This window comes from Salminus brasiliensis, chromosome 18, assembly GCF_030463535.1.
Source record: "Salminus brasiliensis chromosome 18, fSalBra1.hap2, whole genome shotgun sequence".
Classification (NCBI taxonomy): domain Eukaryota; kingdom Metazoa; phylum Chordata; class Actinopteri; order Characiformes; family Bryconidae; genus Salminus; species Salminus brasiliensis.
Genome location: NC_132895.1, coordinates 13,714,082 through 13,730,815, shown reverse-complemented (window position 1 = coordinate 13,730,815; position 16,734 = coordinate 13,714,082). Strand labels below are relative to the sequence as shown.

At 39.1% G+C, this 16,734-nt stretch overlaps 1 protein-coding gene across 1 annotated transcript; it reads right to left on the bottom strand.

Moving 5' to 3' along the window:
* Positions 1-397: 397 nt before the first annotated feature.
* On the bottom strand, positions 398-15,887 carry lifrb (LIF receptor subunit alpha b). The gene is made up of 18 exons (XM_072661904.1): positions 15,719-15,887; positions 14,586-14,709; positions 12,563-12,735; positions 12,293-12,443; positions 10,960-11,208; positions 8,668-8,794; positions 8,351-8,493; positions 7,760-7,893; positions 7,453-7,603; positions 6,861-6,922; positions 6,552-6,774; positions 6,272-6,451; positions 5,153-5,251; positions 3,959-4,141; positions 3,699-3,827; positions 2,568-2,658; positions 2,387-2,450; positions 398-1,101 (listed from the first exon to the last, which is right to left on the bottom strand). The coding sequence occupies exons 2-18, from the start codon at positions 14,674-14,676 to the stop codon at positions 613-615; spliced, it is 2,739 nt and encodes a 912-aa protein (XP_072518005.1). The 5' UTR covers positions 14,677-14,709; positions 15,719-15,887; the 3' UTR covers positions 398-612.
* Positions 15,888-16,734: the final 847 nt, after the last annotated feature.

Genomic DNA, 16,734 nt, shown 5'->3' with positions numbered 1-16,734 from the left:
CTTTTTATTGTGCTGTCCAGTGTTGACCAGAGGATGGCCTCCCCTGCTGAGTTTTGGTTCCTCTCAAAGTTTTTTCCTCTCAAGCTCTGTACAGCTATTTAAATTCCTTTGAATAGATATCAAATATTCATAATACTATAATCACATAATTATAGTATAATCACACACACACATTATATATATATATATATATATATATATATATATATATATATATATATATACACACACACATAATAATAATAGTTAATAGTAATTTATAGTAATAATCAGTTCAGGGTGTTTCAAAAAGGAAATGTAGGAATAGTTCAACGATGTGGGGTTATACTCTAATAGCGTGTTGCAATATTAATGTTCATAGAGTCATTAGTGACGAAGCCCAATTCAGAAATGACACTTTTTGAAATGTAACGCATTTATAGCTAATATTTGAAACAAGATATACACAAGAACTCCAGAACATGAACAAAATTAATGATACAAAAAAGGTACATAATAACATTCACAACATTAAAACAGGCGTCTCACAGTTGTTTGTATGTACATTTAACATTTTTAAGAACAAAAATATTTTTAATGCCACTGGTGTACTGTGTTGTGCCGCTGCCCGGACTAACTACAAGCATTGTGAAGCAGATAGTTGGGTGAACTGACAGAACTGGAGTTAAATGGCAAGCTACTGTTATTCGTTTCTCCAGGAGCGGTCACAGTTACTGCTGATTGGGGATGATAGTCAGAGTCCATTTGAATAGGTGTGACATCACAGGCTTGGAACTGGTTGTTGATATTCTGTATCTGTGGACAGTAGCCTAAGACTAGGTTAGCATCAACTGGTACGGACAGAGTCAAGTTGTATGTAGGATTTTGAATCCCTGGACACGGGACGTCTATGTAGGACGGGTCGACGGTGATGAGAGACGCGGTTTTAGAATCGCAATGCTCATAACAGTATGTAGTCTGAGGAAGATCTCTGGACATAAGCTCCACATCTTCATGTCCTTTCAGAGGCACAATCTGCAGAGAAGCTTCTGGGTTCTTCGCCATGAGCACCTCTTTTTCTGCAAGCAGCACCTTATCGATCACAGGGTACTGACGAAACCCCTGCAAAATAAAGCACAAATCATAAATCCAGGTGCATAAATGACAAGAAAATGGTCACATCTGTTTTGACCATATACCATGAAAACAACTATTTCGTTCGTGCAATGAATAAGAGAAAATGAAAAACACGTAATGATGTTATGAAATAACAAAAATTTGGGAGGAGGAAAATGACTAAAGCCCCAAATCATCATATGCTGATGGCATGGTCCGAACTAGCGAAACGCTAACTAGTGCCTACTATTTTGTGTCTACGGTTAGCAGAGGCGTAATGCAAGTTTTCAGTTCAGATACAGTTTAAATTCTGAGGACAAGATTTGCACAGCAAAAATTATATCTTGACAAGTGAAAACCTTTTTAGTGAATTTATAATTTATTAGTTGGCATCATAGTCAAAATAGTGTAAAATTGTTTAATTTATTTCTAGAAACACTGATTTGGCTCAGAATTGTACAAATGTATGATAATACCGAACTCATATTATCAGGCAATTGGTAAATAAGTGGTAAACAACTGTGTTGCCTCTGGGAAGTGACCAATATTTCAAACCAATATCTGATGACATTTTAATTGCTCCCTAATAAACTAAATGTTCTGGTGACGCTAGTATACTCTATTTGGATTATTTTACTGCTCTATAAACCCTGTGTAAATAAAGGTTACATTTCTCTGCAATGCTAATGTCAATGCTAACAAAGATGTACACAAATGTCCCTGTAAAGAAATACTGCCAATAAAATAGGACCTATTGGCACCATGCTTAATGCCAGGTGTGGACTAGAGGGGTAGCCCAATAGTATTGAGCTGTGGATCAGTGGAACTGAAATTATGGTGCTACATCAAATACATTTGGGAGGAGTTGGGCAGTTGGGAATGAGATGCACTGTCATGCATCCACAGATATTAACATGAAATCCACTGGATACTGGCATTGGCCCAGAAATCCTATATCAGTGCATCCGAATGTCATATTAATAGCATGTCTTCATGCAAAATAGTGATCTTATAAAACATTAGAGCTAGGCTATAAGCAATAAAACCATTTTCAGCATACATCCAAATCCAAATGTCTAGTTTTGATCACTGGCATAAGAAAGAGAAAAAAAGCCAAGGGGTGTATTGGCCACAACGTTTCATATTTAGATGCACTATTTTTGGTATTGTATTGAAATTGTTGGACTCTTAGTTGTTAGAGAACATTGTTAGTCTGCTAGGTCAGTAAATTCCTGTGACAAACCACACATGAACACACAGAGTTCGCAGTATTACAGCACTGATTACTCACCTCTGTAAACCATTCATCTGACAACCGTGGCTTAGGAATCTCTGGGTACAGCTTTGACTTTAACCTGTTGAATTTGTCCATAATAAAAAAAATGTCATTCAAGTACAGAAATCAGGCTTTATTCAATACTTATGAAATGTTAAAAAGTTCTTCTTTTATAAGCTAAGAAAAAGTCCCATACCATTCCCTCTTGATGCAGCAAAGGGCAATGATAGTAATGACACAGGCTGCTGTACCCAACGCTGTGAGAATGCTGACAACCAACCTGTAATCTGCAGACAAAGGAAGTGTTGTTTATTCACAGTCACACAAGTGGTGGTCATCCCTGATTCATGTGTTGTGGAATGTGTTGGGTTCAAGTTTCTGGCTGGGCCACTCAAGGACATCAACAGAATTGTCCCTAAGCCACTTCTGTGTTGTCTTGGCTGTGTGCTCAGGGTCACTGTCTTGTTGGAAGGTAAACCATCTGCCCAGGCTGAAGCCCAGAGAGCTCTAGATCTGGTGTTTTACTAAGAACATCTCTGTACTTTGCTACATTTACTTCTACTACTGATTTACTACCTTTCCTCAACCCTGACCAGTCTCCCTGTCCCAGTTGCTGAAAAACAGCCCCCTGGCATAATGCCGCGAACACCATGCTTCACTGTAGGGGTGGTATTGGGCAGGTGATGAGCAGATGCTTATCTTTCAGACATGACACTTAGAATTGAGGCCAACATGTTCATGTGTCTGTTAATGAGGCTCCTGTCTGGCCACTGTGCTATAAAGCATGCTACAGTGATGGCTGACCCTCTAGAATTTCTTCCATCTGAATATAGGATCATTGGAGTTTAGCCAGAGTGACCATTGCGTTCTTGGTCACCTCTCTTACCAAGGCCCTTCTTTTGAGGCAGTCTACTCTAAGAAGAGTACTGGTTGTTCCAGACTTCTTCCATTTAAGAATTATGGAGGCCACAGTGCTCTTGGGAACTTTTAGCGCAGTAGAATGTTTTGTAGCCATCCCTAGACCTGTGCCTCCACACAATCCTGTCTCTGGGCTCTACAGGTAGGTCTTTCCTCCTCATGGCTTGTTTTTTGATCTGATATGCATTGTAAGCTTTGAGACGTATACAGACAGGTGTGTGTCTTTCCAAATCAACCGAATTTACCACAGAAGGACTTCAATCAAGGTACAACTTGTCACAGCACAGTGTCATAAGGGAATACTTAAAGAGATACTTAGAATACTTATGCCCATGCAAAACTGTAGATTTTCAGTTTTTAATAAATTTGCATTTGCAACTTATTTTTCTCATCTTTTTTAAATACATACCTCCCACATCTATATTACGTGTGCTTTCAACTTCGGGACCGGCTCCTGCAGATGTGAAGGCCTTCACTTTGAAATTATAGTCTCCTGGACTAAGATTTGACAACCTACACTCTACTCGTCCCGATGTTCCTAATAGTGAGACAACATATTACACATTCTGAGTAAACTGCTCAGAAGGAATGCAGGCAACTTGGTTCATAATAATGTGAGACTTTTTCTGCACATGAAAAACCTGGTTATAAAAGGCAAAATAATCTTACCTTGATTACAATTTTTGCTTACATTTAAATGCTTATAGCCATCCCCAGTTTCAGTTTTAATGTAGGACACTTTATAGCCCAGAATAACCCCTTTCTGCTCCTTTTTAGCCACCTCTTCCCAGGAAAGCACAGTTTCAGAGCCTTGCAGCTCTACTGTTAGATTGCGAACCTTCCCTGATGGAGCTAAAACAGGATGAGAGAGGGCAAAGAATAAAGGAAGAGGATGAGAATTAAATCATGGAACAAAGAGCAGTACAGGATGCAGATGAACATGCTGCCTTGACACAACAGGTCTGTGTTTACAACTCCTATGAGCAAACATGTTTGAAAAATGGACATCCTAATGCATTTTATAGACAAAAGTATTGGGACACCTGGTCAACCTTGGTTTATTCCAAAATCGAGGGTATTAAAAAGAGTTAATCCTGTTTTTGTTGCAGTAGCTGTCTCTCCTGCCCAGGGAAGGCTCACAGACTGTTTGGATTTGAACAGATTCAGCACCAAGAGCACCATCATTCCAGAGAACACAGCTCCACAGCTCAAATGCCCCCCTAGCTCACGCCTGGCATTAGTCATATTGCCAATAGCTTCATGTTTATCTGCTCCAGAGTCATATTCTATTGGCAAAATTTCTCTACAGGGACTAGACAAGCTGTGTGTGTGTGCATTTGCACATCTGTGTCAGCAATGGGTGCAACTCAAGTAGCGGAATCCATTTTTTGAAGGGGTGGTCACTAAACATTTGGCCATATTTGTGTTCTGTGGACAATACACTGCTGTAGAAAGCTCTGATAATACGATAACTTCTTACAAAAACAATGTTTACATTTAAAAGGTTTCAAATGTTTTTAAAAGTGGTCTTAGTGCAGTGATCAGCAACCCTCCACCTGGAGATCTATCTGATTGAGCAGGTGTGCCAAAAATGTTTTGGCCCATTTAATTTACTTGCAGTAGTTTTGAAAGCAATACTTAGATACATCAAGCAGAGCCTATTAGGCTTGGAACTAAAGTTTGGAGGAAGACCGATCTCCAGGATTAGAGTTGGCTCTAATCACTCTCACGATTCAAATGGGTCTAAACAGCTTCCTCTGCTTCCTATTTAACCCACATGCATTGTTTAACAAGGTTTACTGCACTGACAATAACAGGACATGCTGCACCTTGGCAAGGTTAAAAAAGGCCTTGATTGCTTACGGAGCTCTTGTGCATAGCCTGTTCTTCTCTGCAGAAGCTGTGGTGCTCCTGACGTGCAGGCATAGACTGAGAGTGTGTACTTCACCCCATTCTCGAAATCTGTGATCATGAAACAGAATTCTAAAATTACCCATAGAGCTGTAAAACAACAACAAGTTCTAACTAAATATCCAGAATGCCTTGTAAACTAACTCACATAAGAAAAAAAACACATCAAGAAGAACACATCGAGTTATTGTAATCAAAGGAAACTTTCTATGTGTGAATGTAATGATGATGTGATATGTAAGTGATTACACTGTCAGAGCGAAACTTGTTTATTGGGGAAATCTGTACAATTAAAAGGAGGCTCTAGTACCATGTTGGGCCACCTCTAGCCTAGATACACGATGAGATACGTTGGGCATGGATGCATGCAGGTTCCTTGTGGCAAAATTGGCAGAAAATCTGGTTCCCTAGATTCCGAACTTTGTCAGAACGGCCTTGATGGCAGGAAATTCAAAATGACCATCCTGCTTCTCTCAGTCCAATGATGCCCCCCTCACTGTCCGCCCTCTTGGCAAGATAGTGTCTAATCAGACCACACCTGTAATCACTTACATTTCAGACATAATTGCATGCCACAATCCTATCTTGGTGTATTTACAGTTTTACAAAATAATAATGAAATCTTGAGGTAAGAAACCTGACAAAAATAGAATAATCAGACATTTAGTGTGTATAATTTATCAATCTTGTTGTTCCCAAAGTTTTGAATAAAACATAGAAGAAATTACAACCTATTGGCCAATTTATAATATTTAAATCGACCATAATCTACTTTTGAATGTTGGTACAAATCACAAACAAAGAAAGTTTGGAAGTCAGTGTATGTTGCTGTCATATTAGAACCACATAACTGCACATTTTCTGAATTATGTTCATTATTTACACCATTTCATGTAATTTGTCCACTGACTGAGCATTTCATAAGTCGTTGAAATAAAATCTCATAACATTAAAACAAACAAATAATTTTACTATTTCAGAGATTTGAGGGTTTGCTATGACTGAGAGGAAACCCTGGTTTGTATAAGTATATATAATATACATTTTCAAATTTGTTTCATAACAACTAACCTGAAACTGGCATGGGAGTGGCATAGGAGGCATAAGTCTTCATCCATTTTACACTGCACTCTGTGCTGTATGTTGGAAACCAGTCCACCACATAGCCACAGCTGGACAAAGGGCTTGGCTCCCAAGACACATTAAAAACACCATTATGTCCACTGATAGGAGTGCTGATAATACCACTATCTGCAAAACAATTAAAAAGATCAAAATTTTGTGAAATTACATCCTTGCTTTCTTCCCATTCTGCATAATCAACGCAGGACTTCAAAGTTTGGACTTGTACCTGATCCCAGGCTGGGGATGGTGATTTTGGAGGGAGAAGAGACACCTTTAGAGTTTCTGGCAGAAACTGAGATAATATGATCTCTTTCTGTACTCCCTGGGCTGAGTTTATGGCAGTACTCATTTGCGGCTTTGCTGATTATCTCCCTGCTCGCATTTGTGGGGCTTCCTACAAGCAGCTTATACCCTTTAATAATCCCATGACTCTGAGTCACAGTTGGATTCTATGAAACAGTTCAAATTAAAATGTTAATGGATGATATATCTGACTGTGTTATGAAAAAGTTAAGAAAACACTAAGTGCACTTACCTTCCATACAATGTAAGTTTGTTTACCAAGAACTTGCATCCACACATCAACGGCTTCTGGGACTGAGGAGAAACAGAGTCTTAGGTAATTAGAAGTGTTTAAAGCAACCATTAGAATAAAGAGCTAGAAAAATTAGAAGAACTGTATGGATTTCCTCAGTTCCACCAGCAGCTCAGCTGATTTACTTTGATAAAGTTAGATAAACTAGGTGTTGGATGGTAACTGTAAATTAACTTTAGATTATATACAAATAAAACATACAGACAGTTTAACCATCTGTAATGTTTGTGTTTTATTTAACAAATACACAACAAATGTATTTAATAAATAATAATTGCTACTATTATTATATTTGCCATTCATGAATTCAAGTTATTTTAAGGTGACTTTATCTTTATAAACAGTATAAAACACTGCACCAGAAATCATAAACCAACTACGGTAAAACATCACTAAAACCATAATCAGCAGCGAGAATAGTACTATACACAACTGGCCTTAAGTGGCCTGTCAATAAATTCTCAGTTATCAATCCAGAATTACAAACAGAGATACTACATACTATTTATCATTAAAAAATGTGCTTGCTTACTGTCTTCCTTTGTAGTGAAAGTGATGGGGCTGCTCCAGTCGCCCCACTTATAAAAATGCTCCTGAGAGCTACACCGCACTCTAGCTGTGTAATTTGTAAAGGGCTGCAGGTCTGGCAAGAACACTGAATGGAGTCCAGTTCCATTAGTTTCCTTTATGGGAAATGCAAGTCTTTTAATAATACTCACAGTGGCATTACAACGGCCAAGAACAGTCTACTGACAAACTAACCATTCAGTGAAGTATATGTCAGACATGTGATCTTCAAACACAAGACTAAGTTCATCATTTAGAATAATGACACCCACCTTAATGATATTATTGACCTCCACTTGGCAAATCATTGAAAAATTACTAAAATGTCTGCTCCATTTCCATTTAAGTGTGGCATTCCTTGCATGAACCAAAACTGCATGGGCAAGCTTAGGCGCTTGGAGTCGTACTACAGAAAAGAGTGGTCTTGGTTAGAAATGTGGTTAAAAAGATACAAGATACAAGCTGTAAAATATATGAATAATATAAACATTTTACCCCACTTTCTACTCCCCAATTTCCCAATCATGTGAACTCCCCCTATCATTGGCAATGTCCCCAATGCCAACGCGCGAGGAAAGTGCGTCTCCCCAGCTCTGATACAACAGCTAACAGAAGCCTGTCCTGACCATCATCACACTAGCAGTGATATGGGGAGGAAGCACCATTAAAGCACCACTGAGAGAACAAGGGCAATTGTGCTCTCTCAGACTCTGGCTGCTGATGGCAAGCAGTATGACCTGGGATTCGAACTAAAGTTCCTTGATTCATAGTGGCAGAGTCATACTCCACAAATGTACATTTTATTACTACGAATATTAGGAGAGTATATAAGAGGTATAAATCGTGTTTGTAAAATACTTTACCCCGGTGTTTTGGATCAGCTGTATCACGGATTATCTTCTCGCCAAGGCCATTTTTAGCGCTTAGCGTCCAAACTGTCTTCCCCTTGTTTATGTTCTCGTTGAGTACACACATAGGTTTGTTTTCATCTTTCACTGAACAGTTCCTAAATGAAAAAAATCAAGTCTGCTTAACTAATAATGTTACATGGATAAACACAATAAAAAGAACAGCTGATTAACTGTTCAACACCAATTAACTACAGAGCATACACAGTAATCATTCTGATTTTTAAAGAGAAACAGTAAAGCGGGTGGTAGACACAGTATGGCCTGAGTACCTTCCATTGATTGAGTATAATATTTTAAAGGCGAATGCTTCCCCGACAAATCTCCCTGGATTCCAGTGACACTCCACAGAAATGAGGTCTCTTGTTTCGCATGTAAGGTTCTGGGCATCGGGAGCATCTGCAGGAGTTAGCCACATTAGCAGATTCAACACCCACACAGTAAATTCAATTTAATTACAGAAATTATTACATAAATAAAAGGTAGAGGAATATTCCAGCATTTTTCAATCATGCCCCAATCTGCCACAGCTATATGGTATTATGGATTACTACCTAATGTGTGTTTTGTAGCACTGTCTTGTGCTTAGAGAATAGCTAAAATCATTTATTTCAAAATATGTATATGTATATAGTGAATTTGTATATAGTGAATTTCCCCACTGCGGGACTAATAAAGGACTATCTTATCTCTCTTATTCAATCTCATTTGTAACAGAAAACATTGGGAAATTGAATATTCCAATTTCTTTTTTTTAATGTAACGTTAAAATAAAGTGCCAAGTGTAACTATGAACACAGTCATTAAATCTGTATGCAAACAGAAATGGTACAAATATGAGACATTCCAAGTTTTAAGTAATCAACTTTTTGTTGAATTGTTTTTTGAAGGACCTACATTTAATCTGAAACTGACATCTACAATACCCTTCCAAAAAGTTAGGACAAGGGGCAATTTAGGACTAATATACAAGTTAATCTGACAAGGTTCCATTTAATGCATTTGAGTATTTTAACGTGTTGATTGGTGCATAAATAGTGTGCAATTTTTTGCCTGAGCAAAAAATGCCTAGAGGTGGTTTTACAAGCCTATTTATTGCACTTTTATTTTGTCACAGAAAGGTTCTGCTTTTATAGAACTGTAACTAGAACACAGTCACTGTCATCGGTGTGGTGTGCTGTTAGATAGCTAAAGAAGTCGCCTGGCTTAGCTTTTAGCTTAGCACCTGCCCAGCACCTACTGACTTCACTAGATCCCTAGGGTTCCTTGTGCAGATACATACTACAGCTCTTTCTCCAGTCCGCATACTGTATAACATTTTTGTAATTTTTTTTTTTTTTACATTTGGAAGTGGTCTGTTTTCTAAGCCTGTTTAAGTTTAGGGACAGAATCAGGAAAAAGGCCTTTTGAGCTGTTATGCTGACATGCTGCTATTGCATGCCATGGTTTGAGGGTGTGTACGTGCTAAGGGCATTGGGGTACCATTGTTTAAATCTTGGAGAAGCATATGCTGTCATTCCAGGAACATCACTGCATGTTCCGGCAACAAAACCACATTCTACCGCGATTACAAAGGCATGCCTGCGTGAACACAAAATAGGTGCAGGTGCTGGACCTGTCAACACCGGAGGGCCACATTATGAAGCCGAAAATACGACAACAGACCAAGTACAATTGTGCAGGTAAAGATACAATATAAGAACGGGGACAACCTGCTAAACCTAACCAACTGGTGGCTTCAATGTCCAAACATTAAATAAGTGTTAACAGAAACTGCGATGTCCCAAGTTTTTGGAGTGTTTTGAGTCATCAAGTTGGGAAAACATTAATAAAGTGCACAATGACTACATGGCCTTGAAGCCATAATAATCCTGTGCAAGGATGACAAAGCTCTTCTAATTAAGTTTTATCCAACATCACCACAGCAAGAAATAAAAAAAAAAGTTATTTCCCATTTCCCTATGGGATTTTGGCATTCATGCATGACGAGGCAAGAGCCTGGGAAAACTCCAGCCACACCACAACACTGGAAGAGTACTGATAGTTGCAGCAGATGGAGGTTAGGTTGGAAAATGCTGGCATATTTTTTTTAAAAGCTTATAAACAGTAGCAAGAACAGCCATATATACAACTGTTCTGTTTGTACTATTTACAAATAAAATCCTATTCAAATGATATGCAAATTACATCCAAATTGAGCAAGCTTTCACATGGTTCTGCCTCATGAATTCAGTTTGGAATTAATGCCACTCAAGCACTATTTTCTTAGTTGGAACCAATTTATCATGATGAGCTACAGTGCTACAATGACCTGTAACAGATGACTACAACTAAAATGTTGCAACACAGGAAGCAGAAACAAAAAAAAACAAAAAAGGTGCTTAAAAAGGCTCTTGTGCTTAAACCTGGTGCTACAGCCACATGCAAAAATAACACACAAACGGCCAGACTGAATCTGTGAACCAGAACGAGGTGAAAGCATGATTTGAGAGGTAGGATGGCTTAATTACTAGTGCTACTCTTAAGCAAACAGAAGCATCCTGACAATGTGTGCTGATACTTACAACCCGTGAAATATGTGATGCCCGTATGATCACAAGCCACATTAATACCTCCTGATTTAGAGGGCTTATTCTGGCTAACAGGCTCTGTGACGTAGGTCCTGTTGCTTATTCGGATTTTGAAATCAGAGGACTTGAATCCGGCGACAGTCTCTGACTTTAAGATACAGCAGAAAATAATGCTGTCACCAACCATAGCAACATGACTTTTAGGATACACGGTACTCTTAGAAATGTCTTCTGCATCCTTTCCTGTAGTAAGAAAAACAGCTTAGTCATACATCTGCATTGTTTTTACACACTTCCATCATTAGAAGCTGCAAATGGGTGACATATTTAAGGACAAACCTAAATAAATAAGTGAAGCAACATAATAAGAGCAAATGTTTCCAGACGGATGATACATCCTAGCATGATCTGTGGCACATAAATAAGTGGTATGTACAAAAATGATCAGGCAGCCAACAAAAAGATCAAAGACATTCTAAAAGAGTTTATTAACAGGAACAATGAGTAATATGATGTCTGCATTTAGATCTGAACATCAGTGTGATATGTAAGGAAAATCGGGATAGCAGATTGTTTGTCAGGTGACTGGGAATTGCAGTAAAAAGATAATCGACTAGCTTAATCAAATGTTTTGCAATTAATTTCCGTGTTAGATAAAAAGTGCAGACCCAGGGGTTCATGGACACAGATTCAACACATCCTGCCATTTTCACACATTCACTCACTGTTGACTGTGGAACTGAGCCTTCTTTCTCAGGGAGCCCTCATGTCTGTGCTTTCGTTTGGCTCTCACTTTCTAGCTAAGCCTGACAGAGTCAGTGTTTGCACCCTATCAACCTTATATACTGTCCCCAATCCCCTCAAACAAAAATATAACTATCTGTGTGCTACTCTGCTAAACTGAACTGTCAACATGTTTGGCCTGCCAGAGCAGCTTTGTTACTATCAGGCTGGTGTTGACCAGAGGAGGATTGGTTCCCCTTTTTTGTGGCTTCTCTCTAATAACTTTGTGCTGAATATAAAAATAATGCAAATTGTATGCCACAGCCTTTGCAGTCTCGAGATCTAAGCTAAAATGAAAAGCTATAGGAGATGTGGACTGATGTGTTGGAAAAATGTTCTTCTATCCTGCCAAGACAGTTTTGGAGAATCTATGCTGGCTTGTTGTGGTTAAACACCTCACTAAAACACTTATGTTGGTTTTTCCTTTCAGCTGTCACCCATTTGCAGTCCTACAATGACTAAACCAAGATTTTGACAAAGTTGCAAAATCTCCTGGGTGCTTCTGTCAAAAAAAAAAAAAAAAAAAAAAAAAAAGAATATGCACCTTTTAAAATGTAGAAAGGTGTCCAGTCACTGGTTTGAATATGGTCTCTGTAGCGCAGTCTGACTGAATGGGAGGTACACTGGAGAGGCAATGGTGAGGTCCAGCTCCAGTGATATTTGCCTGTCAGGTCTGGTTTCACTTCTACTGTCTCCTAATTCAGGCAAAATAGGAAAAAAATAGAAAAAGAAAATATATACATATGATTTTAATCAGACAGACTTATGCTTGAAGTTAGCTCTTGATCGCAATGGAAATAAATCTGCCACTTACGTTGTGCACAAGTCGCATCTGCTCAGTATGGAAGATCTCCAAGTCATAGGTGACTTTCTCTGGTTTGTTGCTATTGAGGAAATTATCCCTCCATTCAGTGTTCATCTTCCAATCACCAAACGTACTTGCATTTGAATATACTCTCACAATCTCAGGGACAGGTAGATTGTGCTCTGTCAGGAGTATTCAATAAACAAAAAGGTCCATCGTTATGTAATGAACATGAACATTTAAGCAAATGCAACTATGAAAAAAGAATGAGCTAATAAATGTTATAATGTACAGTTGCACTTGACATTATTCAACCCACAAAGCAATTTTAGCTGATTGCTATAAACCAATCAAACAAGAAAAAATGTAATAGCTCAACACAGCTAACATTAGAACGCAAAATGCTTCTTTTAATGCCCCTGCAGTTTCAGAATTATTCAACCTCTTCATGACAAGCATAGCCAGACACCAGCTTCTGAGGAATCTTAGCCCATTCCTAATGAACAGTGGCCTCCAGTTTACTAACATTCTTAGATGCAAATGCCTTCTTCAAACCCCACCAAAGATTTCCTATGGAGTTCAAATCAGGTGACTATGATGGCCACTCCAGAATCTTCCAGGACTTTTTCTGAAAGCAAACCTTGATGGACTTTAAGTTATGCTTAGGATCATTGTCCTGTTGGAAAAGTCCAGTGACGCCCAAGCTTCAGCTTCCTCACCAAAGGCATTTCATTGGATTTCCAGATTCTTGATAAAATCCATCTTACCCTCCACACGCTGGAGGTTTCCATTGCGTATGATACATTCTTCCTCCTCCAGACATAGCACTGATCCATATGCCTGGAAAGTTTCAGTTTTGTTTCATGTGTTGTTCATTTTAATCGCAGAACAGAATCCCACAACTTTTGTGGAGTGATGAAACAAAACCGGAACTTATCAGGCCTATGGATAAGTCATATGTCTGGAGGGCAAGATCAATCAAGTATCAGGAAATCCTCAGAGAAAACATCAAGTCCTCAAAGTCCACCAAGGCCCGGAAGGTGGACACAGTGGCCTTCACTTGGTGGGATTTGAAGAAAGTGGTGACGCAAACCCATGAACCATGAAACAACTTGTTTGCCCAGTTCTTGCTCCATCTGCTGCTCAGTTCTGTTGAGGACACAGCTGACGTACAATTGGCCTTTACCTATGAATCATTAAAAACAGCTTAAAAACTTAATTCAGCAAAATAGTTTTTGACATTAATTGTTTTTTTAGTAAAACATCCAGGTAAATTTATAGCAGCGTAAAATAAAACTGCCCACAACTGTGCCAGTTTATCCTTGTGGTGAAACCAGTACTACACATTAGTTACCACATCACACACCACCAGAAAAGATCATTAAACATTACGGATGTCACACAAAAACCTCTTAAGCTCAACTTCTGCTGTTTTTCTACTTTTTGACATAATGCAAATCTGGCAGTTCTTTACATGGTGTCAAACTTGTGATGAATGGACCTAAATTTGGACCTTTTTACACTGATTTCCATTAAAACTTTCTTAATGGACATTTTTAATGGTAGAAATTCTCTTTCCTTCTCCTGTAAAGTTGCCTTTTGAAAAGACGAGTTTTTCTGCTTGATCGTGACACACACACACACACACACACACACACACACACACATATATATATATATGAAAATGAAAGTGTCTATCATGCTCAAAAGGTGAAAAAATGATTGCAGCAAATAAATATCTAGGACAGGAAATACCTTTCCTTCCTCCTCTCCTACTCCCTACGCTCATCGTACACACACTAGTCAGAATGACCCTACAATGGAAATTGTGCTTTTTTTCAGTGCGGTTTGTTTTAATGTCTACACTTACAGTTCACTGGAGAGAGCAGAAAGCATTTCCTGTATTAATTATAGAAATAGAACACTTATTACACAAGAACACTAAGTATTACTTTGAGGATATACTAGTGGCAATAACTCCGGTGGGCACTGAAAAGAAAGCCTACATCTGGATGCTTTTAGTGAGACTCACCATACTGTTTCCCCTGTGCTACTGCCAAAAACATCAATGCACACAGTGGCCAGAAACACTCAGAGGCCATGACGGGACACAGGAAATTCATGGGTCTGCTCGGTCAAATGATAACACAAATACTCTGCCGGAAAAAGAAACATAAGGGGGTTCAATGAGTAAGACTTAGTAAATACACTGCTACACTTAATCACCTATCAGTTTCTCTCTGGGCAAGCACCAACTAGTTATGGCTCAAAGCAGGAAAAGGAAACATCAGAAGACCATTAAAGAAGACCAACAGTTAATAAATACACGATAAAGCAGTTTATAAATTTGTGTTATAAAAAAAAAACTATCAACTCTGGGGTTAGGGTTGGGGGGGAGAGAGAGAGACAGATTCAGCTCGACAACATCAAAATGTATTCACACCGATCAGCCATAACATTAACACCACCTGTCTTAGATTGAGCAGATCCTTCTTGTTCTGCCTCAACAGATCTGACCATTCGAGGCAGGGATTTCACAGAAGACCTCTGAAGGCGTCTTGTGGTATCTGGCACTTAGATATTAGCAGCAGATCCTTAAAGGCTTTTAAGTTGGGAGGTAGGGCATCTAGGGATCACTTCAATGGGCCTTGGTCACACATGTCCCTGTCTCTGGTTCACAGGTTGGCCTTTCCTGAAACAACTGTGGTCGGTGCTGACCCCTAAGGCCTGATGTTTGGGAGGTACTCCAAAGACAATTTGGTTCAGGTCAAAGGGGCTTGGATCCTCTTGACAGATACCACTGTAGATGAAGATGATCAATAATAATTTACACTGCCCAGACCACTATGAGTGGTGCTAATGTTGTGGCTGATCGGTATGTATTATATAAGAGACATATGGACAACCAGGCTAGACCACCTATAGCGTTCATTCAGGTAATACTAGGTTAACAGTGTTGTTAAGGCTGGGCCTGAAGTACGTACTATTCGTATTCAGTCACATAGTTTTCAAGTAAACTTGAACAAACCTTTAGGTAAAGACTTGTAGGTAAATGACAAAAATAAATTAAAAAATAAAAAAATAAAACTGCCCACAACAGAGGTCCGTGGGGGTGCAAATTCCCGCAACACAACCGAAACATTGTGTTTACACCCAAAAACTCACCTTCCCACTGTCCTCTTCAACACGTCCGCCAAGTGAGATCCCTACGCCGAGACAGCTAGCGAGCTGCTTTTCGTTTTCCTCTCAGTGAAGTTTTAAAAAAGGAAGAAAAGCCCTATACCGTCAGCTCAGACCTTCCTGGCGTTCGTGAGGGGAAAGTGTTTTCACACAGTGAGCTCGGAGTGACAAAGCAGGAGGAGGTTCGTACTGGAAGGGCGTTCTTCCCTGGAAAAAGAAATGTAACCGCGACTGATTGGGTAACATCCCAGCAGCATGAGTGCAGGCCAGTTTCGGTCTGACACTCGACAGCAAGTCACACTTTATTCTGCGTTTTAGACTGGGCATTTCGTCCAGCACGGTGGAGTCATCACCAGTCCTGTGTCCACAACCCAAATAACAGCCTACTGTACAGTGTCCACTGCAGGGTAATCCCCTCCCAGATAAACTGACCTGCAGTTCTTCTGAAATACAGGTAACCTCACTCACCTAAAAGTACACATTTAAACACACATTAATATAGAAGTATGGCTTTACAGAATAAGGAGAACATCTTTAATAATAAAATATATATTCACATAATATTAATATTATAATGAAAAAAAAAAAACGAGCATTTCTATTGGTCCATTCATCATAGACCTCTGATACAATCTGGACCTCTGGACAACTGCCAGACTCATTATATTATGTTAAAAAGTGAAAAACAGAATGGAGATTGTTGCATGATATAGAGACTAGACGCTATGTTTGGCGGACACCAAACACTGCACATCACCATAAATGCATCATTCACACATGAAGCATGTTGGTGGCAGCAGGCCCTGGAAGGCTTGTTTAGGTAGAAGGTGAAATGAATGCAGCAATATGTAGGGAAATCCAGGAGGACAGTCTGATTTAGTCTGCAGGAGAACTAGGACTTGAGAGATTTATTTTCCAGCAAGACAATGACCTGAAGCACACAGCGAAAGCTGCACGGAGACAAGAGGCTGAACATTCTGTAATGGCTGAGTCGAAGCCAA